We start from the raw sequence: 23,131 nt of genomic DNA, 5'->3' as shown, positions 1-23,131 counted from the left end.
TTGGCCTCCCTGAATGGGTTGTTATGGTAACAAATGACCGAACAGTCTCTTATGAATCGGCCAATGAGAGGGGCCGTCTTTTTTACCGCACCTCTGAACAGGAGGTGTTGCGAAAGCCCGGGTAGGGCCTGTAGAAGAAGGCGGTACCAGGACGTCCTGCGGAAGGCCCGAAGGCGGGGCTTGTGACGTTGCTGGCTGAGCCAATCACGCCTGGCGTTTCCAACGGCCCCGCCCTTTTACCGCACATTTCCCCTCCCCTTGCTCATTTCGCACGACGCAGCGGTTGGGAACACAGACATTTTCGGAGCTGGAGCCGCCACTACCGCCGCCATTTTGTGTCTGTGGAGAAAGAAGCGTCTGTGGCGGCTGGAAGTGGACGGAGATCACCCTTGAGACGGCGGCGTTTCATACCCGAGGTTCCCCCTGTGTCGTCCCCCAACCCCCCTCCGCGGTCAGCATGTGGTGAAGCCGGAGCCGCGAGAGACCCGGGGAGAGGAAGAGGAGTCGGAAGGGAGGCGGGGTGTCGAGAGCGGCTTCAGCTTCAGCTGCGGCGGACCTCGGAGGGGGGCCGCGGCGCAATGTCAGAGCAGACGCCGGCCGAGGCCGGTACTGCGGGGGCCCGGGAGGACGCCTGTCGGGATTATCAATCATCACTCGAAGACCTGACCTTCAATAGCAAACCGCACATCAATATGCTGACCATTCTAGCCGAGGAGAACCTGCCCTTCGCCAAGGAGATCGTCTCTCTCATCGAGGCCCAAACCGCCAAGGTTTTTATACACCCCGCAGCCTCCTATTCTTCTAATACTCCCTGATTTTAGTGTCAGCCTCATCCCAGGTCTCGCTTCCATCCAAAGGGGGACAGTGTTCCTCCTCTCCAACCCTCCACCTCCAACTCAGGCTCGGTCTTTGGCCCAGGCTTCGAGCGTGGGCCTCTCTCGTGGGGGAGGGAGTGGGGAGGATAAAGGGTGGAGTCCCACTTCCGCTTACCAACTCCCTATTTAGGCCACCGCATTGTATATCCCGACACTCACGCTTTGAATAGAGCCCTTTGGGGAGGGGGAGACTTAAAAGGCAGTTTGTGGTGTGGGGAAGTAAGAGTTAAAACCATTTTAAACCCCCGGGAGGGTGGGGTGGTGGGTCTCCTATTCCCAGTGCTCCCCCCTGCCCCCCCCCGTACCCTTTTGGGTAATTGTGCTCTGTGGGTTGGAAGGAGGTGAAGGGGGACCTGGGAGCGAGCTGTTGGTGGGTGGGAATAGGGAATTGGCCCCGAGTGGAGCAGCCGCCTGTTAGGAGCCCAACATGGCGCCTGAAAAGCACATGATGCGAAAGGGAAGAGAGGAGAATCCATTCCCTGCCAGCCAGGCAGCTGCTCACACCCGTCAGCCCCGTTTTGGGGTGGGGGCGGCTAGATGTAAATTGTATTCTCCTATCGGAGGGTCTAATTTGCCCCAAAATACGGGAAGTTGGGGGTGAGGGTGGGGTTTGGGTGGGGGGAGGAGATCTTATCCAACCTGTAGGTGGAGAACTGGCCCAGTGGGTAACACGTAACTTGTAGTTTTTTTTGAAAAGTTCAGTCCCTCCTCCTCTTCCTTTTCTCTTTTCCTCCCTTCCCTGATAGTGAAGACGTGCTTTTCTTCACCCCTTGACAGAAGTGGTCCTCTGCCACCCTTTATTTCCCTGTAGTCCTCCTCTTCTGTGGATTCATGTGGGAGCGATATGTCATTTAAGTTACTGTTAAACTTAGTTACCATAATGAGTTTTAATAGCTTCCCAGTATTACGTTCTAAGTTATTTTTCAAGCTTGTACTTACGGTTTAGTTTTTTCTAGTTGTTAGTGATTGAAATTAACAGGATGAGCCTCCTTTTAGCAGAGTGAACCCCTTTTAAAAGGCCACTTTAACAACAACCACCAATATATTGTTTAGAGGCGGTTTCTGTCTAGTGTACAACTGAGTGGTCTGACTCTAATAAATGGTTTTGAAATGTGTGACTGGTATTATAAAATTTGTGAATAAAACATATAAAATATGTACTTGTCTTTTTTATTTACCTTTGTAAGGTGTAGAATCTGTTTCCAAGAACTTATTTTTATCTACGTGGTTGTGTGTTTTAAACAAAAGTCTTTAAGTGACTTGGGTTCATTCTTTAGGTTCCATCCACTCTTTTGGGTAAATCTGTTCACAAGATACACGGTTTCAGGTGGTCCTTTCATTCCTTAATTTAAAGAGGACAAAAAGTAAAGGTTATTTGTTTTGTTTTTAAGGGCCCAACAAGTTTGTCATGCTCAGTCTGACAGCTAAAATACAAGTCTTCATTCACCTTTTCCTGTGAATGTCTGAAACAGCTATTGTTCTTTTTTTTAAAGTATGAGACTTAAAAAGGAAGCATTCCTCATACTCAACATCCTTTTTATTGATACCACAAACATGTTGGACGTGAAAACTTAGTTTCTGCCTTGTTGAAGGCTTAACTTGACATTGAATGCCTTTTTAAAAAGAAACTGCACTTTAAAAAAAAATAACATTGATTAAAAAAATCTAATTACCTAGTATTTTCGGGATTACTAATATCCACAGAGCCTAATATTTAGCAGTTTAGGTTGTCACTCCACAGTTTCCTTGCTGGTTTTTAATGGATCCTGAAGACCTTCGAGAAGTGAAAACTAAATGCTGACTATAGTGACCACATTAAAATTTGTATTTGTGTATGGCTACACAGAGTGGTGAAAATAGATGGACTATTTGCTGATAAAAGCTGAATTTTTTTTTATTTTTTTATTATTATTATTTTTTTTGGGCACACGTTTCCTGGTTATTTTTGGAAAGCCAGGTTGAGGAAAAGATGTAAAAGTCACCGGGGAAATAATCAGGGTTGGGATTGAGGGTGAGGGGAGGGATTTTCTGTCATTTGGTAGCAAACTGGCTTGGTTTTGTGTTTTCTGGAGGCGAATGTTTGTGTCATTATTCTCTTAGCGTCTCAGCGTTACTAAACTTAAGGATTCACACCTAATTTAACTCTCCCCATGAGGCAGTAGTAGTGAAAAAATATTACATACAGGATTCACTTGTACAATAAAAAATTAGCCTACTGAACAGATTTTGGTTTTAAAGAGAGCCTGTCTTCGTAAGTACAACAATGACTAAAATGGTGTAAAACATAACATGGTAAGAAAAAGACACAGCAATAAAGCATTTGACATGTTGGTATTTACTAGTTTACCCACATGCAGTGGCCTTGTGAACCCTTTAATTAGAAAGGACCGTAAGAAATTTTTCATACAGAGCTATTCGAGGGTTTCCTTGGCCAACTTTGTAAAGGTGTTATCAGAAGCAAGAGCACTTCCACACACTTGTATGGGCAATTGGTTTTGTGAAATAATGGCATTGTGTACTGCAGAACTGTGAGCCTACCCTAGCTACAGGTAGCTATGGGTAAGTTTTGTTCAGGGTTAAGATTCCAATACACATGGGATGGATAAATGGGGATGACTTTTTTGTTTTTGTTTTTAAATCATGGGTGCTCCTATGGAGCTGGAGTTAACACTTAGTTTATATGGTGTGTCTTAATGCTCCTCAAGTCTGTGAACCTGCTGATGCTTTCTGGAAACTTGCTGTACATTCTAAAAGCCAGTGCTGGGTAGGCATTGCAGTTGAACTGGGGCAACATTTCTTTGCTTTGGAAAGGGCTACCTGTATCAGCATCACCACACTGGCTTTGCACAAATTTAGAAACTCTGGTTTGTGCATGTCAGAGGAAAAATATTTCGACGGAGAGTCCATGCTGTGAAGAAAATCTTCAGGACAAAACCTGGTTTCCAGAGTCAAGTTCGACCTGATTTACATGACTCAGCAGCTGCTCCATCCAGTTTTTCTTGTATCAGTAACAACTTGCACCTTCCTGCATGTTCATGTGCAAGAGTGTTTTTTGCCATTAACTTCATATGTGAAGTGTACTTAATTTCTTTGTTCATTGGATTATAGAGAAGTAATCCTAATGATTTTACAGGTAACAAAAGTATGATAGACTTTAACATATAAAATATGCCTATGGAAATTAGGGTTTCTGCCAGAAGTCTGGAAACTTCATTGAGTCTATGCACACTATAATAAGTTAATGTCACAAAAACTTACACTTGGGTTACAGAAAATACCCCTGTTACCCTGTGGTCACTTAAAACACAGGTTTTGTTTTTGTTTTTGTTTTACCATATGAACCTGACATTCCATTGAATGTTAAATGTATTAAAGGTTACAGTTTTTCTTGTAGTTCTGAGCTTATATGCTCAACTAAAGATCATTGTAAGAGATGAGAACTTGGTTGAACATTTAAGTTTCATAAAGGTTAACTCAAAAGTATTTAGGGTCAATGAAAATGGAATTCTGTATTGTAGGTTTGAAACCTCACTTTTAAAAGTAATTCTATGGTGTGGTGACAATTCGTTATACTAAACTTCTCAGTTTCTTTTATCACTTCAGGCTCCTTCCTCAGAGAAGCTTCCTGTTATGTACCTTATGGATTCTATCGTGAAAAACGTTGGAAGAGAGTATCTCACTGCCTTTACTAAAAATCTAGTTGCAACATTTATTTGTGTGTTTGAAAAGGTATATATGCATTTAGAAACATTTGAATTTTTTAAAAAAATGTGTTCCTGATGAAATAAATACTGTCTTTGTGTTGGGTTTTCTTGGGTGGTGAAATGTTTTATTCTTTTGGATCTTTATCAAGTACCATTCTAAAGTTAGTGTTTTATGTAGATTTTTAAAGCAGATTCTAGGAGTTTTACATTGTCCATTCAAGAATAGATGGGTTTGCTTTTAGAATTTGTTTTGTTTTGTTTTTAATTGTGTTTGTTCATTTGATTGAAGATCTGTTCCATCACTAGAACGTGGGCAAAAAGATCTGAAGCTGTCAAGAGTACTTCACATGTCATTGTTTAGGTTTCTGGTGTTAGGATGTTGACTATTCCTATCAGAAAAAGAAAAGCATAATTTTCCAGTGTGTCTCAACCTTTGATTGGTGCCTGAAACTTCTGTGATTTTTTTTTCTTCCTAGAAATGTTTTCTCTTGTTTCTTTGTTCAAGTATGTTTTATGTGAATGTTCTAGGTATGTGTGAATGGTGGGCTAGTTAATTGCTTCAGGTTATTTTGGAAATACTTTTAACTCCCACTTAGTGTTTAGAAGAAAGGCTTGTTAGTTTCTATACCTAGAGATGGCAGATTCCTTCCATAACATTGTATCTGTATCTGATAGTTTTGTTAATAGAGTATTTTGTTGAGGAAGGCAAGGGATTTGCTGGAGTAATCAATTCTCTTCCTGGAAGGCTTTATCTTTAACACTGAGCAAAAGGACATTTATAAGCAATTTAGTTTTAAATATGTTTCCTAACAAAAAATTGATAGTTCTTTTATTAGCTGCATCTGTTGTGTTTGGAGAACTCTTAGTTGTCAGACTTGGGGAACTGGGATTATTTTGAAAGAACTATTATGAGATTTTACTTGTTGTAAGAACAGAAAATGTGTAGCCGCTACTTGGAGTAATTTTTTTTTTTAAGTTCCTAGAAAAAATACTGTTAGTATATGCAGAAGAAATTTGGAAAGCTGTATTTCAAATTTTATTAAGAAGCTTGTTAATAGTGTATTATAGACCTTGGCTAAGGACTGCTTACCTGAAGCTGTAGTCTAAGGAGACCCCAACTTCTGGGGAACTAAACTAGCCTCTTGGTTTCATTTTCATTATGTTCAAATTTAGTTGGGTTTTTGGTAGAATACCGTTTATTGGATTTAATAGGGCCTTGATACTGCATTTGATGAAAATGACTTTATAGTAAATACAATTCTCTAAAGACTTGAATACGGTCAAGGCTTTAACCTAAAGTTAAAATTCTAACTCAGTTTTTCCAAGTACTAGGTTTCTATGATAGCTAGTTTTTGAATATCATTGTTATTATTCCCATCACAAGCATGAGCAGATAAATTATATAAAACTGAAACTCATCAGTGGGTAGGATTTTCGTGGATTTCAGTTTTTAAGGTGACTTCCATACCACAAATAACTTGTTCATAGATGCCAACCAAATTGTATTGCAGGAAATTGGTTAGTGAGTCAGTTTTGTTTTAATAAAGTTTAAGCCTATTTTCTAGTTGTTTTACACTTTTTTCAGAGTAAGTAACTTAAGCAATGCTGTGTCAGTCCCTAAAATTTGGAAACATTTTGTACTATTAAAACCATAAATTATTGCTTAGTTTGCTTTATACAGGCCAGGGGATAGCGACTAATTTTTCCAATTTTTTTTTTTTTGAGGGAGGAATTTCTTGATGTTTACAAACCAAATACACCTTTAGTAAGTTATTGTTATGTATATTTGTGAATGAGTAGAATGTTTGCTATATCGAGTAGAACAGAGATGTATGTAGCTTTAATACTTAATATTTAAAACATTCTATAGTAACTTAACAAGCCATAGAATTGTTCTGTTGTTCTAGGTGGATGAAAATACTAGAAAAAGTTTATTTAAATTACGTTCCACATGGGATGAAATATTCCCTTTGAAGAAACTTTATGCCCTGGATGTCAGAGTCAATTCGTTAGATCCTGCTTGGCCCATTAAACCTCTGCCCCCCAATGTGAATACATCTAGCATCCATGTGAATCCTAAATTTTTAAATAAATCGGTAAGTTCTCATATGAATTTTGATTTATCAAAAATTGCTCGCTAGAAAGAAATCTCAAGACTGCCCTGTGCTGAGTCAGTATAGTTAAAATGTTTTTCCACTCAGGTTCACAGTGTATTTAAAAATACATTCTCCTTATTTAGGTATCACATAATATGCTTACTTTGGTTTTTAAATTTTTGAAAAATTTTCTGTTTGCTTTTAAACATGATTGGCCATTTATGATTATGGATAGTATTTAAGAGATAAGCTGATAATTTTTTTTCCCCCTTAGCTGCTTTTTTAGCTGTGAAATACATATTTTTTTAACCCACTGTTTTTTCTTATAGCCTGAAGAGCCTTCAACACCTGGCACAGTGGTCAGTTCCCCTAGCATCTCCACTCCTCCAATTGTTCCTGATATACAAAAGAATCTTACCCAAGAACAACTAATAAGGCAGCAGTTACTGGCAAAACAAAAACAGTTGTTAGAACTTCAGCAGAAAAAGCTGGAGCTTGAGCTAGAGCAAGCTAAGGCACAACTGGTAAGTAGAAGATATTGGCATTTTAAATATTTTAAACCTGTCTTCTGGTAAAGAGAAGTAATTAGTATTTTGTGTTTGAATTGTATAAACAAATTATTTTTTTTAGTAGTGTGTTCTTTTTCCCACTTTAATTTTGCAGATTATGGTATGTTAGACCAAATTTGTAATTCCTTACTGTAAAAGGCACTTGAATGTAAACTACACTATTTTATTCCAAATATTTTTTCTATTAGTTGCTATCTTTTAAGATAGCACCTTAGTTTTATTAACATAGGTGAATTTAATACCTGTCCCAAGATGGTAGGTGGGTTATTGTGAATGTTTTTACATAGTCTTTAATGTTTTTTGAGCTTAGGTTTCATGAGTAGAAATCTGGTTCTTAGAAGCCTACAAAAGAAAAGTCGTCACAAAAGTAAGGAGGGCAGGAAGATTACATATTCCCCTGCATGAATGACCTTTTACTAAGTCACTTTTACTTAACACTTGAATTTGAGAGGAAGTAGAGGAAGGCAAAATTTTCTAAGTTCATTATCATTGACATTAGGAGGAAATAAATTTTATGACCTAAAATTTAGCTGGAATGACTCTTTGACACTTGTGCACTTGGGATACAGTGATTTATTTAGCAGTTTCTTAGTAGAAGTCTGGCTCAGAATCCTGAATAATTAGGAAAATATTATAAAAACCCCAAAGTAAAGGACTAGTAAGAAACAAGAAGCTCCAAAAGTACATGGACTTTCTCTTCTTTTCATTTTAATCGCTACTTGAACACAAGAAGTATATAGCATAAATGTATTATTGAATGGATTTATTGAATAAACATTACATTCTTTAGGTTTTGATTTCCTGACAAAAAATCTTCATGTTTTATGTATTAACATGAACATTTATTTTGTATTTCAGGCAGTATCTCTTAGTGTTCAGCAGGAGACATCCAACTTAGGTCCTGGATCAGCACCATCCAAATTACATGTTCCACAAATTACCCCTATGGCAGTTAAACCTCCCCATCAGGTTCCTGTGCAACCTGAGAAAAGCCGTCCAGGTCCATCCTTACAAATTCAGGATTTGAAAGGAACTAATCGGGATCCCCGTCTTAATAGGATGAGTCAACATTCTTCGCATGGAAAGGATCAGAGTCACAGGAAAGAATTCCTAATGAACACATTGAGCCAGTCTGATATTAAGACAAGCAAAACTGTACCCTCTGAAAAACTAAATTCATCCAAGCAAGAGAAAAGTAAATCAGGTGAAAAAATAACCAAGAAAGAACTTGACCAATTAGATTCTAAATCTAAATCTAAATCTAAATCACCATCACCTTTGAAAAACAAATTATCCCACACAAAAGACTTGAAAAATCAAGAATCTGAAAGTGCAAGGGTGTCTGATATGAGCAAGAGAGATCCGAGGTTAAAAAAACATCTTCAGGATAAGACTGATAGCAAAGATGATGATGTAAAAGAGAAGAGAAAAACTACAGAAAAAAAGGATAAAGATGAGCACATGAAATCATCTGAACACAGACTGGTTGGAAGTAGAAATAAAATCATCAATGGCATCGTACAAAAGCAGGATACAACAACAGAAGAATCAGAAAAACAAGGGACAAAACCAGGGAGATCAAGTACTAGAAAGCGATCAAGATCGAGATCACCCAAGTCTCGGTCACCAATTATACATTCTCCGAAGAGAAGAGATAGGCGGTCACCCAAACGAAGGCAGAGGAGTATGTCTCCAACTTCGACACCCAAAGCTGGTAAGATTCGGCAATCAGGAGTTAAGCAGTCACATATGGAAGAGTTTACGCTACCTTCTAGGGAAGAGCGAAATGCCAAGAGAAGTAATAAACAAGATATTCGAGATCCAAGGAGAATAAAAAAGACTGAAGAGGAACGACCACAAGAAGGTGCAAATCAACATTCTACAAAGTCAGGCACTGAACCAAAGGAGAATGTAGAAAATTGGCAAAGTTCCAAGTCTACCAAAAGATGGAAATCTGGTTGGGAAGAAAATAAAAGGTAGGATTTTAACATTTTTAATCAAGGAAAATAAATTGTACATTTTGAAATGTGTTAATTTAAAAATTGGGTGATACTTATTGGATGCTATAGTTAGTACTTATTTTTTCTATTTATTTATTAATAAATAGAAACTCTCTGGATGAAATACCATTATTATTCCTGTTTTACAGATAAGGAAACTGAAGTTTAAAAAGGTTAACTAGTCTACCTAAAGCTGCACATCTAGGACATGGAAAAATTAGAATTCATGTGTGATTTTCCTGACTTCAGATTTTGTGCTCTTAATCGTTTTAACTTTTATAGTTAAATATATTTATTTTAACCAGATCTTTTGGAATATGGTTTTGAGAAATTTAAAAATTTTTTATGAACTGTAACGTACTGCTTTTATGGTTCCAGCTTACAACAGGGTGATGAACATAGTAAATCTCCTCATCTAAGGCATAGGGAGAGCTGGTCAAGCACTAAAGGAATTTTGTCACCTCGGGCCCCAAAGCAGCAGCATCGATTAAGTGTAGATGCCAATCTTCAGATTCCTAAAGAGTTAACTCTTGCAAGCAAAAGAGAATTACTTCAAAAGGTAGTTACTATGATCACATGTAGTCATTATTCTCTTTTGTCTAAGTTTTTTTTTTAAGTACTTCTTATATTTAAAATATTTGATTTCCTTTTATCACCCCTACACAGACGAGTGAACGTTTAGCATCTGGTGAAATTACACAGGATGAGTTCCTTGTTGTTGTGCATCAAATTCGACAGCTATTTCAGTATCAAGAAGGTAAACATAGATGCAGTGTACGGGATAGTCCTACAGAAGAAAATAAAGGTGGATTAAAAAAGAAACCTCTCTTATCTGATGCTGAATTAACCTACTATGAACATAAAGCAAAACTGAAAAGGACACAGGTTCAGCATTCATTTCCAAGACTTGATCTCTTAGATCCTGATATTTTTGACTACCCTTTGACTGATGCCTTGTTGTCTGGAATAGAATGTGAGCCATCCAAAAGTAAACATGCAAGTAGGAATAGTGGAGCACAGTTTGACAGAAAAGAACAATTTAGTGAAAGAGCAAGACGTCTTTCTCCTATATCTGGGAGTCGTACTTATGCTGAGAATCTTTCACCCCATGAGGGCCGGAGAAGACATGACGAGCAAGTCTCTGCTAAAGGTAGAAAAAGTTAAATCAGATTATGCCTATTGAATCACACAGCAGTGAAGGGAAAATGAACAAGCTAAGTGGGGATGGATTTTTGTGACTGTTCAGACTACCTTTTGTTTGTTTTGTTTTGTTTTTTTCCCCTCAAAGGGAAGGGAAGGGAGCTAATATTTACTAGGCCACCCTGTGTGTTAGGTATTTTCTTAGGTTCCTTATATATGTAATCTGATTTAATCTTTACAACCCAATTAAATATGTATTATCCCATTTTACAGATAGGGATCAAGACCAGAGAGGTTAAATAACTTGCTCTCAAAGTCAAATAATTAGATGACAGAATGGGGATTTTTTTTTTTTTTTTTTTTTTTTTAACCCAGGTGTGTCTGACTCCAGCGGGCATTCTTTTACCTGCTGCTTGATTATGCTGTCTTTTCCTTCCCCCATAATAAAGTGAGATAGTTTTGGATAGTTCTGGCTAACCGTTTACATGAAAGTAGAAGATTGGAGATACTTTGATTAAAAATTCAGATTCCAGGAAAAGTAACTTTTTTTTTCCTTTTTAAAAGGTGTACGAGAAGAGCAGAGATCACCATTCAATGATCGTTTTCCACTTAAGCGACCTAGATATGAAGATTCAGATAAACCATTTGTAGATAGCCCAGCATCAAGATTTGCCGGCCTTGATACAAATCAGCGACTTACAGCTTTAGCTGAAGATAGACCATTATTTGATGGACCTAGTAGGCCATCAGTAACAAGAGATGGCCCAACCAAGATGATTTTTGACGGACCTAATAAATTAAGCCCTAGAATTGATGGACCTCCTACACCAGGTTCTCTTCGGTTTGATGGGTCACCAGGACAAATGGGGGGAGGTGGCCCTTTGAGATTTGAAGGACCACAAGGTCAGCTAGGAGGTGGGTGTCCTTTGAGATTTGAAGGTCCTCCAGGACCAGTAGGGACACCTTTGCGGTTTGAGGGGCCGATTGGTCAAGCAGGAGGAGGTGGTTTTCGGTTTGAAGGTTCTCCTGGTCTGAGGTTTGAGGGATCTGCAGGTGGTTTGCGATTTGAAGGACCAGGGGGCCAGCCCGTGGGTGGTCTCAGGTTTGAGGGACATCGGGGTCAACCTGTGGGTGGTCTAAGGTTTGAGGGACCGCATGGTCAGCCTGTGGGTGGACTTAGATTTGATAATCCCCGAGGTCAGCCTGTTGGTGGACTTAGATTTGAAGGTGGTCATGGTCCATCAGGGGCTGCAATGAGGTTTGATGGACCTCATGGTCAGCCAGCAGGTGGGATCAGATTTGAAGGCCCTTTGCTACAGCAGGGAGTTGGAATGAGGTTTGAGGGCCCCCATGGTCAGTCAGTAGCCGGTTTGAGGTTTGAAGGACAACATAATCAGCTCGGTGGGAACCTTAGGTTTGAGGGTCCACATGGTCAACCAGGGGTTGGGATCAGGTTTGAAGGACCGTTAGTCCAACAGGGAGGTGGAATGAGGTTTGAAGGTCCTTCTGTGCCAGGAGGTGGCCTGAGAATTGAAGGGCCTCTGGGTCAAGGTGGTCCAAGATTTGAAGGTTGTCATGCTTTAAGGTTTGATGGGCAACCAGGTCAGCCATCTCTTTTGCCCAGATATGATGGATTACATGGGCAGCCAGGTCCTAGATTTGAAAGAACTGGTCAGCCAGGCCCACAGAGATTTGATGGACCACCTGGACAGCAGGTTCAACCAAGATTTGATGGTGTACCTCAAAGATTTGATGGTCCACAACACCAGCAAGCATCAAGGTTCGATATTCCTCTTGGTCTTCAAAGCTCACGATTTGACAATCATCCTTCACAGAGGCTTGAATCAGTATCTTTCAGTCAGACTGGTCCATATAATGATCCACCTGGCAATGCTTTTAATGCCCCATCCCAAGGACTACAGTTTCAAAGACATGAACAAATGTTTGATTCACCTCAAGGACCAAATTTTAATGGACCACATGGCCCTGGAAACCAGAGCTTCTCCAATCCCCTTAACAGAGCTTCTGGACACTATTTTGATGAAAAGAATATACAGAGTTCCCAATTTGGAAACTTTGGCAATTTACCTGCTCCAATAACAGTGGGGAATATTCAGGCATCTCAACAGGTAAGTCGGCTGCAGTTATTCTAAAATGATGTTATATGCAGATATGAACTGTTTTTAATATTTTGGGATATTTGTTTACATAGCAGCAACATATAGAAGTCCTACTTCACTCTGGACAACAAATACAGTATTTGTATGTCTGTACAGTAGTAGTCTTTTACAGTCTACTTTGTGATGCAAAGTATGGCGACCAAGCAGGGTGATCAAAAAAGAATTTATAGATTGATAATTCAAGCAGAGTTTGATATCTCTGGGAAGGAGTCAATTCAGGAGTTCTGGCCTCAGCTTTGCTGTTAACTAGCTGTTATGATTGTGTATAGGTCACATCTCTTGATTATCATTTCTGTTTGTAAAATAAGGGAAAACAAAAGGGAAAGCACTAGTAAAGTGGTTCCTGTAAGGTCACACAGGTTACTGGCTACCTTATATTTGCATAGTATCTTAAACTTTTCTAGGAAGCTTCACATTCTCCATTCCTTATAATGCTGTGAAACTTTCTACTTTTTTGTAGAAAGTCTAGAAATGAAGTGACCCAGTCAAGTTACACTTGTAAACTTTTATTGTAGAAAACAGGCCTTATTATATTTTCAGTATATATGTTTAAATTGTTAAAAGTTTTAATTAAAACATAGAATGGATGTTCTTAAAACCAAGGTTTTTCTTAAAGGTTCTTACTGGTGTTGCACAGCCAGTAGCATTTGGGCAAGGACAACAGTTTTTGCCGGTTCATCCACAAAATCCTGGAGCATTTGTTCAGAATCCTTCAGGTATGTACTTTCTGAACTTTGTTTTTTCAAACATATATTGTTTTGTTGAGTAGCTACTTTATCGATTTTAGGAAATGATGATTTTGAGAGGGCATATGCAGTTTAAGGAAATTTAATCTGGCTGGAAGTTTTTTGTTCTCTTTCTGAGTTTACATTGTTGATGTTTATTCACACTGATCCTGTTTAAAGCTAGAGGTGGTTAGCCAGGATTTTGTAGACCATAAAAGAGAGAGAAGGGAAGTTTAGGGGATGGGGTAGGAGGGTGACATTTTTGTTGAGGTAAAATGACATAAATGATAAACCTCAGAAATCTCACTTATTTGATATTTTGAGTTTTTGTTCTGTGCCTATGTGTATGTGATAATCCAGTAAACATTAAGTGAGTACTGGGAACATTGCCTTATAAAGTGGATTCTTTCATGTCTTTATGGGCTCTCAAATAGTAATTGTACATGCTGAGTTAAAAAAAATAGAAATGGGGCACCTGTCTGGCTCAGTTGGTAGAGCATGTGACTCTTGATCTTGAGGTTGTAAGTTCAAGCTCCATATTGGGCCTAGGGCTGATTTAAAAACAAAACAAAAAGTAGGAAAAAAGTGTGGCTCCCTAGTCAGGTCCCCTAATAAGCTCTTTTATGGGGTGAGGCATAACAGTATTGCTGTGGATATAATAACAGTATTGGATATGAGAGCTTTTAAAAGTGAATTTTAGTTTTAGTATAACAGGAAGTATATAAATAATGGTGATTTATAAAACAACTACAAAGTTTTAGTGTACTGAGAACTACCCAACCAAATTATAGTGGTACTTGCTTTATTTCTGAATCATTAAAACAGACATTTTCGGAAACATGCTCTAGTGTGGCACTGTTTAGTTTAAGAAATTTTCCAGAACTTTTAAGTTTTAAAAGTTTTCCAGAACTTTTAAAGTAACTAGGGAAGTCCTAGCCAAGCTTTAGTTTATGCTTTAGTTTTTTTTTTTTTTAAAGATTTTTATTTATATGACAGAGATCACAAGTAGGCAGAGAGGCAGGCAGAGAGAGAGGGGGAAGCAGGTTCCCTGCTGAGCAGAGTGCCTGATGTGGGGCTCGATCCCAGGACCCTGAGATCATGACCTGAGTGGAAGGCAGAGGCTTAACCCACTGAGCCATCCAGCGCCCCATATCTTTTGTTCTTAAACTGTGGCATCACAAGAGTTCATTCAGTTAATTTGAAAGCTTTTTCAAAAAAACTTCTGGATTGACAATTAGGATTAATTAATTTTCTTATGTTGTTTGTTGTCATTATAATGAAAAGGGAATTAAGGAATTGGGATCTAAAATCAGAAGACCAGGATGTTAGAAGCTATACTACTTTATAGGTGGGCAGGGTATAAGCAAATATCTTCTCTGTGATTCATTTGCTTCCTCTGTAGACAGAAGACAACAAAGTCAGTATTTGCCTGTGATTTTTTTTTTTTTAAGAGAATCAAATAAGGTAGTATATGGAAAAGTACTTTATAACTTCTACTATATTAATATATTTTCCTTTAGAACTTTTTTTTTTTTAAAGATTCCGTCTATATTTATTTGACAGCAATCACAAGTAGGCAGAGAGGCAAGCAGAGAAAGAGGAGGAAGCAGGCTCCCTGTTGAACAGAGAACCTGAAGCAGGGCTCCATCCCAGGACCCTGGGATCATGACCTGAGCCAAAGGCAGAGGCTTTAACTCAACTGAGCCACCCAGCAGGCGCCCCTCAGTTTTTCTTTTTGAGTAGAGGATTTGTTGTGTTGGGGTTGGTGGCATGAGATAGTGTGCAAAAAACTGCGATTTTTTTTCCCCTTTTCGTAGGAGAATAAAACAAATTTTCTTTCTGTGTTTATAACTTTGGTGTGCATGTGTATACATACAGGGCATAGCCATGTCACAGAAAATATGTGATTTTTCTTTTAGGTTGGAGGTATTGAGTGAGATGTTAGCTATGCCTTCCTACTTCAAATTTTAAAGAGATGGGAGGGCTACCTGGGTGGGTCAGTGGGTTAATAAGCCTCTGCCTTTGGCCTCTGCCTTCGGCTCGGGTCATGATCTCAGGGTCCTGGGATCGAGCCCCCCATTGGACTCTCTGCTCAGCAGGGAGTCTGCTTCCCCGCCCCCTCTGTCTGCTTCTCTGCCTACTTGTGATGTCTGTCAAATAAATAAAATCTTTTAAAAAATTTATTAAAAGAAAATAAAGATATGAAAAGTATTCATTGTTCTATATTCAGCTTCTCTTAAGATTTCTTTAAAATGAAAGTAAAAACACCCCTTTCTTAGTAGTAAATTTACTTATATGCTCATATATTCATTTTTTTTTTTTTTAAGATTTATTTGAGAGAGAGTAGGGGGAAAGGGCAGAGGAAAATAATCTAAAGGAGACTCCCCGCTGAGCCCCAACCCTGAGATCATAACCCGATCTGAAATCAAGAGTTGGAAGCCCAACTGACCAAGCCACCAAGCACCCCGTGTTCATTAATTCATTTAAACATATTGATCATTTGCTATATGCCAGACATGATTATAGCAGGATTTATTGACTTTTTTTTTTTTAAGATTTTATTTATTTATTTGAGGGAGTGAGCAAGTGGGGAGAGGGGCATAGGGACCAGCAGGCTCCCCACCACTGAGCTTGGAGCCCAACATGGGGCTTGATCAGCAGTAGCCTGAGCTTCTTTGCAAGTGCAATGCTTAAGCCAAGGTCAGAGGGGCAGGTACCCTGTGGGTCACGTGGCTTATCTTGCATTAGTTACCTTGGGTAGTCATGGGAGGAGGATGGAGGCAGGAATCCTTTCACTTAGGCTTTGGGTATTTTTTTTTCCCCCTCTCTTGGAAATCCTGTGCTGTGAGATACCAGTCAATTCATCTATACAAAACTGTCTTTCCCAATATGGTTAGAAGATGAGAGATAGAAAGTGAGAAAGGTGGAAGTTGGAGCTAAAGGTGGTGCTGCTTTAAGTAGAAGGGAGAATGAGGCTTTCTGTTCTGTGTATTCTGTTCTTCTTTGGCATGGATTTGGATTTAATTAGGCAAATGTAGGTAATAACTTTTTAAAAAAATAACATATAAAGCATTTCTATTATAAACACTTAAAGTACCAGTGTTTTCAGTGTTAGGTTTTAGTATTTATCCTAGAATATATTTTTAAGAGATGATGACCTGCTAACCTAAATGAAAAGTTCATTTGATGATCTTCTGAGATAATTACACTCATTCTTAACAAGATTTTGTCAAATTTGTTGGTGATAAGGCATCTTGAAGAAAACTTTAAAAAATGCTTAGTATAATACGCATTTTTAAGTTCTTTCAGTTAAGAGTGTTATTTTTTTAAAGGCGGTCTTCCTAAGGCATATCCTGATAATCATCTCAGTCAGGTGGATGTAAATGAATTATTTTCAAAACTGCTAAAAACAGGAATTCTCAAATTGTCTCAGCCTGATTCAGCTACAACACGTAAGTATGGTTCTATACTTCATCTATACAGAATTTCAGTTAGTTACAAAGATGTATGTATAGTATAATGATATAAGTTATGATAAAAGTTTTTACAGTAATTGACTTTTTTTTCTGGAAATCAATCTCATTATAAGATTAATAGTGAGATTCTTCAAAAATTTTTTAAGATGGCACTAATACCTTTATAGTGCATTGTTTCAATTAACATTCCTGCAAATATCATGCAGATTCTTCACTGTTCCTTACTCATTTAGTTTTTAAAAATAATTTGAATATTGATGAAATAAAATTTCATGAAAATTGACTTCTAAGTAATCAGGCCTAATTTCATTTATCAAAATAAAGAATTATATTTGTTTCCTTGGCCAGTAAATACAATGAATAGATAAGATGGGATTCTCTAGGTTTATAACACAGTAGTGTTGCCCTATGATAAGAATGCTAAGATATGTGGAATCTGAACAAAACAAGTGAACAAGCAAAACAACAATGGTAAATTTATAGACATAAAGAACAGATTGGTGGATACCAGAAGGGAAGGAGATAGGGGATAGTGAAATGTGTGCTAGATGGTAACTTGACTTTTCAGGTGGTCATTTTGTAATGAATAAAGATATTGAATTATTTAAAAAAAAAATAAAAAAAAGAGAAGAATGCTTAGAGAATGGTATTGAGAAATTTGTTCTGTTTTCTTTTTTTCAATTGAAGAAGTAAATGAAGTTGCTGTTCAGCCTCCCCCTGAAGAGGAGGAAGATCAAAATGAAGATCAAAATGTTCCAGATCTTACCAATTTTACAATTGAAGAATTGAAACAGTATGTAATCTGATTTTCTTTCTAATTTTTTAAGATAAAAAGGACATTGACTTTAAACATTGGATCTTATTATTAGTGCTATTCATTTTACCCCTCTTACTGTTTATAAAATTTAGGAAGCATGTTTTTCTTATTTTTAAATTAGTGAAATAAATGTAAAATAAACTTCAGGAAGTTTTTAAGTTTTTAAATTATTTTAAAATATGTCTGCTGCACAAGTAATTTAGGCCAAAAGGCCATCTCTGAATTACTATTTTTTACTATCTGTGTTTGGTATAGTGAATATGGGGAGTTAAAATATTACCTGTTGATACTCTCATCTTTGTTTTATATCTTCATTTCTCTTAATCATTTTTTTCTGTATTTGATATTCTTATGCCTTTGAAGATATGAAAATGAGATTTTTATAGTCTGTTATTTAAGAAATTTTTTAAAAATCTATTTTCATTTCATAAGTAATGCATGTTCATTGTAGAACATTAGAAAATTCTCAGTCCATAGAATATGCAACTCTTTATCTCTGGGACATGAGTTCAAGCCCCACTTTGGCATGGAGCCTACTTGAAAAACAAAAAAAGGAAATTAGAAAATTCAAATAAATAAAATCAAGACAATTAAATTAACCTACATTTCTCACATATCACCACTCATTTAACATTTGGTGCATATTTTTTCCTAATAGTCTATTGCTTGTATCACTTATATAAAAAACCTTAAAGGTGCTTTATGGGCTCATTATATCCTTATGGGTACTTATAAAAATATAGGCACCTAATGGTTATACCTTTTATAATAAGTTTTTTTCAAAGTAATTCACATAATTAAAGTTTTATAATGAAAGGCTTATAATAAAGGCTTATCGTAAAAGATGGCATCCTTTTCTTCTAGTACTAATACTCACCTAGAATCATTTTTTAACTATTTTTAATTCTTAGTTATGGTACCTTTCATTTATTTCTCTATTTCTTAAAAGATTGCCTGTGTTTCTGATTTGTCACATTTCTTGATTTATCACATTTAGGCAATCTCTTCACTTCTTGAAAATGAAGATTGAGCTAGCTCTTTTACTGTCCTACCAACTCTTCCCATATAGTTATAAAACCATTTTTTATTAAATCATTATTTAGTATTAACAGTTAATAACTGCCATATTTGTTCAGTTAGTTGGTTTATATGCCTATTTCTTTCCAGATAGGGAGCCCAGAATTTTAAGAATTGATGCTAACCTCAATTACCCATTAGTCTAATTTTTCATTTTAGTAATCTGTACTATTACTATTTCTTCTGTACCACTTTTACTTTCTTTAGATGAGGGGTAGGGCAGTTTGCAGATGATCAGTCCATTTTTATTTGGAAAGAAAACTGCACCAGGCCTATCAATAAGAGGATAGACCATGGCCCATATTCTAAAATTCACCAAAGTTATTTTAAAGAGGGTTATTGACACACTGTTAGAGAATAATACTGAATTTTGGGTATTGTTTCAGCAGGCTTTTGGCTGAAACATCATTCTGTTATGTAATAATGGCTTCACCATTTTTAAAGTATGGAAAACTGAAATATTTTTAAGTGCCTTTTTTTGAAAAGCCATTTAGCCCTGACAGCAAAACTAAAGATGATTTCTGTATTTTTAAAAATAGACGTTATGATAGTGTTATAAATCGACTGTACACTGGTATTCAGTGTTACTCCTGTGGAATGAGGTTTACAACATCACAGACAGACGTATATGCAGATCACTTGGACTGGCATTATCGGCAAAATAGAACGGAAAAAGATGTTAGCAGAAAAGTCACTCATAGGCGTTGGTACTACAGTTTAACCGTAAGTAATCAATATATCCTCCAATCCATGTTTTAACCTTTAAATCATACCGTTAAGTGTATTTGTTTAAAAATTGCTGGACTTTAAGAGGCAGGGCGGGGGGTTTGTGGGGGTAGGGAAGGGAAAAACAAAACAAGATGGGATCGGGAGGAAGACAAACCATGAGAGACTCTTAATCTTACAAAACAAACTGAGGGTTGCTGGAGGGTGGAGGGGTAGAGGTAGGGTGGTTGGGTTATGGACTTTGGGGAGGGTATGTGCTATGGTGAGGCTGTGAAATGTGTAAGTCTGATGATTCACAGACTTGTACCCCTGGGGCAAATATACATTATATGTTAATAAAAATAATTTTTAATAATTAAATTGCTAGGAGTTATGAGTTTTCTGAATAGAATTTGACCCCTAGAATATAAAAAGTATTTTTAAATAATTTGAAGAGTATGTGTTTGGTTTTTGTTGAGATAAGAGTGGGACATGTTTCTTACAATTCTAAAATTCTAATTTTTCTGTGACTTTCTTTGGTAAAAATTGCATGGTAAATTTATCTTGTTAAAATCAGTACTTGTAATTCTAGAGGTAATGGAAAATGAACATTAGAATCTTAATTGTTCAGTAGTTGCTTTATTTTGGCTGTTAGTTATGGGGGTTCACAGAGAAGGTAGAATTTTAAAAAAAGGAAGTGTTTTGTAGACAGATGTATCATTTTTCAATGCATTATATTGAAGATAAGCAGTAAAAGTTTAGAAACAAATGAAAATACTCATTTTAAATCAACTCCTTTGAAGGACTGGATAGAATTCGAGGAAATAGCTGATTTAGAAGAACGTGCAAAGAGCCAGTTTTTTGAAAAGGTGCATGAAGAAGTAGTGCTCAAAACTCAGGAGGCTGCTAAAGAAAAGGAGTTCCAAAGTGTACCTGCTGGACCAGCTGGAGCAGTTGAGGTAAGAGTATTAAATTTTCTACCTCTGGTAATGCCCCAGCTTCCTTATCAGTGATCAGCGACAGTGAAATGTTAACTCTTTTTGCATGGAAGAATGCAGGATCCTTAAAACTTATTTTGTATCTCTACTATATATTGAACTGCAGATAACTCTTTAATTCCTTCTTCTACTTAATAAAGTGTTTATATATTTTTGCCTCATGTGATTGAATGTGTTCTGTAAATTTCATTTTATGATTCTGTTTTAGAGTTGTGAAATCTGTCAAGAACAATTTGAACAATACTGGGATGAAGAAGAGGAGGAATGGCATTTAAAGAATGCTATTAGAGTAGATGGAAAGGTAATTTCCAGTTCTTTGTAACTGTTAAGATTATTTTTTAGGGGGGAACTTGCCACTTTGAATGAAAAGTGTTTGTTTTTTTATTTTTATAAGAAAGTTGTTTGTCTTTAGTTACAGTGTTTGAGTTGGAAGGTATCTTGCCATCTTATTTTATATAAGAGGTCGTGTAACTAGGTAATGATAAACCCAGATGGGGTCTACTACATCTAGTCAGTCTTCTTTCTCCCTAACCACACTACTTTAATTTTGAGTTTGTATTTCATTATAAAGAACTGTTACTGTCTTCAGAGTGTATCATGTTATCTGTTTAAGCGTATAAAGCAAGTTAAAGGAGAAATTGGGATGGAATTTTTTTAACCCACATTTGTAACAGTTGGTTTCGTTACCTTTTCAAAGATAGCTGTTTTCTGGTGTAAATTAATCATATCAGAATAGTCCCTTAGAAATGAATATACATGTGAATACCTACTTTTTTCTCTTCTTGCTTCAGATTTATCATCCATCATGTTATGAAGATTATCAAAATGTAAGTTCTTTTTGGTTACGGTTTGTTTTCATTTACATGAGTAAATTTTGTTATGTTTTGCATCAGAGCAATATTTTTATTTTAACCTTATTGATGTATTGAGCTGCGTTGATGTGTCATTTAGGTTGTTCAAATATTCATGCTAGATTGATAGGATCTGATTTAAATTTTTGAAATTTCTGTATTCCATTCTAGAGCAGTAGGCCTAGTGAAATGTTAGAGAAACTGAAGATAAGGATCATGATGGGAACAGGTTTCTAGAGTTAATGGGTAGCACTTAACTGCCCCCCGCCTTTTAGCCATGTAACATAGGAATAATTTTTAAATGATCACAAGTGAAACCTGACATATCTGTTGACCTTAGACGTTCACACTTTCATGTTTGAGAGTAACCCCATTTCTTTAAGCCAAACCGTTCGGGAGGCAGTTTGGAAGATTTATTTAGATCATTAAAAGAGTAGAACTTTCTAGGACATTTTGATGGTTTGTGAGGTCAGAGTATTTGAAATTAGGATAGTCATAAAAATTCCAGAATATATGTAGGAGTTACCATGTTTGTGGGGTTAACTATAGAGGTACGTCTATCAACTTCTTTTTGCCTTAAATTGGTTACTGCTTTTCTTGGCATAGATCATTGCTGAGCACGTATTAAATGCTCAGTATGTATACCTTTTATTTGGCTGCTTTCATGGCGTGTCTTATGGGGGAGGAGGTATTTCAATTGGATTTGATATATGTATGTTTCTTTGCCCATACAAGGGTCTTAAAAAACTAGTCATTTAATGTGGTATTTTGAACTTTAATCAGAACTTACAGAGCTTTTCATTTTGTAGACATCTTCATTTGATTGTACACCGTCTCCCAGCAAGACACCAGTTGAAAACCCTTTGAACATTATGTTGAACATTGTCAAAAACGAATTGCAGGAACCCTGTGAAAGTCCCAAAGTTAAGGAAGAACGAATTGATACCCCACCAGCTTGTACAGAGGAAAGCATAGCAGCACCCACTGAAATTAAAACAGAAAATGATACAGTCGAGTCAGTTTAAATAAAATGAGAAAGGTATGTTTTTCTTTTTAAAAAAAGCTGCTGTTGGATATAGAAGGTGAAGAATTTTTTATGTATATATAGACATATATCTATATAAATTGTCTAGCTGAGGCAGGGCCTTCAGCTATCATTTGGTTAATAAATACATTTTAGTATTTGCATTTCCTACTGCCTGCACAGTTTCAGGTGCTTCTTGTGTGAAAGTTCTGTAGATGTGTGCAAATTTAACAAAATGAAATTGTATGTGTAAAAATGTACGATTTTCACTTGTGAAACTGTAAATTATAAATAAAAAATATTTTTGCTATCCATGGAGTGTAATATTTATGCACACCATCAAATAAAGACAGTGTTTCTGTACTTTTTATTGGGTGAAAATGGAATTAAACAGCAACCTCAACGTAAGATTTTTTTTCTAGTAGCTTCCCATGATTAAAGAAGCAAATTCTGGTTAGTTTTATCCTTCAAAAGAAGGGTCTGAGAGAGCACTGCAGGACTTTTCTCAAATAGAAAAGCCAGATTTGAAAATTTTTAAAAACGAAATAAGACTTTGCATATATATCTCTCTAGCTATAGAGAACCATCTAGATGTCCATTTTTGAAAAGTATCTAATGAAGCAACTTTTATTGAACTTGGACACTGATGCCATCAAACGATTAACAAATATATTTAAGTACTGAAGGTGATTTTTTTTTAAAATGACATTTTCAAGTATGTCAAACAATTTAATGCAGATGAACATATTTCTATTTTAATTTACAGGGGAATCTGTAAGAATGTTCATTTGAAACATGGTTAACCTTTTTCCTTTGTTGGTTTTGACTGAATTAGATGGATACCATGAGATGTTAATATTCATACATGTAATAAATAGAATGATGAAGAAACTT

General features: G+C 36.8%; 1 protein-coding gene across 2 annotated transcripts; it reads left to right on the top strand.

Moving 5' to 3' along the window:
- Window positions 1-252: 252 nt before the first annotated feature.
- On the top strand, window positions 253-23,131 carry PCF11 (PCF11 cleavage and polyadenylation factor subunit). Of its 2 annotated transcripts, none has more exons than XM_032359665.1 (16): window positions 253-770; window positions 4,479-4,604; window positions 6,487-6,675; window positions 7,005-7,199; window positions 8,103-9,220; window positions 9,623-9,803; window positions 9,911-10,394; window positions 10,949-12,513; window positions 13,181-13,280; window positions 16,622-16,741; window positions 17,453-17,558; window positions 19,199-19,382; window positions 20,168-20,323; window positions 20,571-20,663; window positions 21,154-21,189; window positions 22,023-23,131. In XM_032359665.1, the coding sequence occupies exons 1-16, from the start codon at window positions 579-581 to the stop codon at window positions 22,236-22,238; spliced, it is 5,061 nt and encodes a 1,686-aa protein (XP_032215556.1). In that variant the 5' UTR covers window positions 253-578; the 3' UTR covers window positions 22,239-23,131. The 2 variants fall into 2 exon arrangements, with proteins under 2 accessions (XP_032215556.1, XP_032215557.1); XM_032359666.1 differs by having other exon boundaries at window positions 466-770; window positions 9,911-10,001.

Source organism: Mustela erminea, chromosome 9 (assembly GCF_009829155.1).
Source record: "Mustela erminea isolate mMusErm1 chromosome 9, mMusErm1.Pri, whole genome shotgun sequence".
NCBI lineage: Eukaryota > Metazoa > Chordata > Mammalia > Carnivora > Mustelidae > Mustela > Mustela erminea.
Note: the sequence above shows the minus strand (reverse complement) of the source record. Positions and strands in the feature narration are given on the sequence as shown.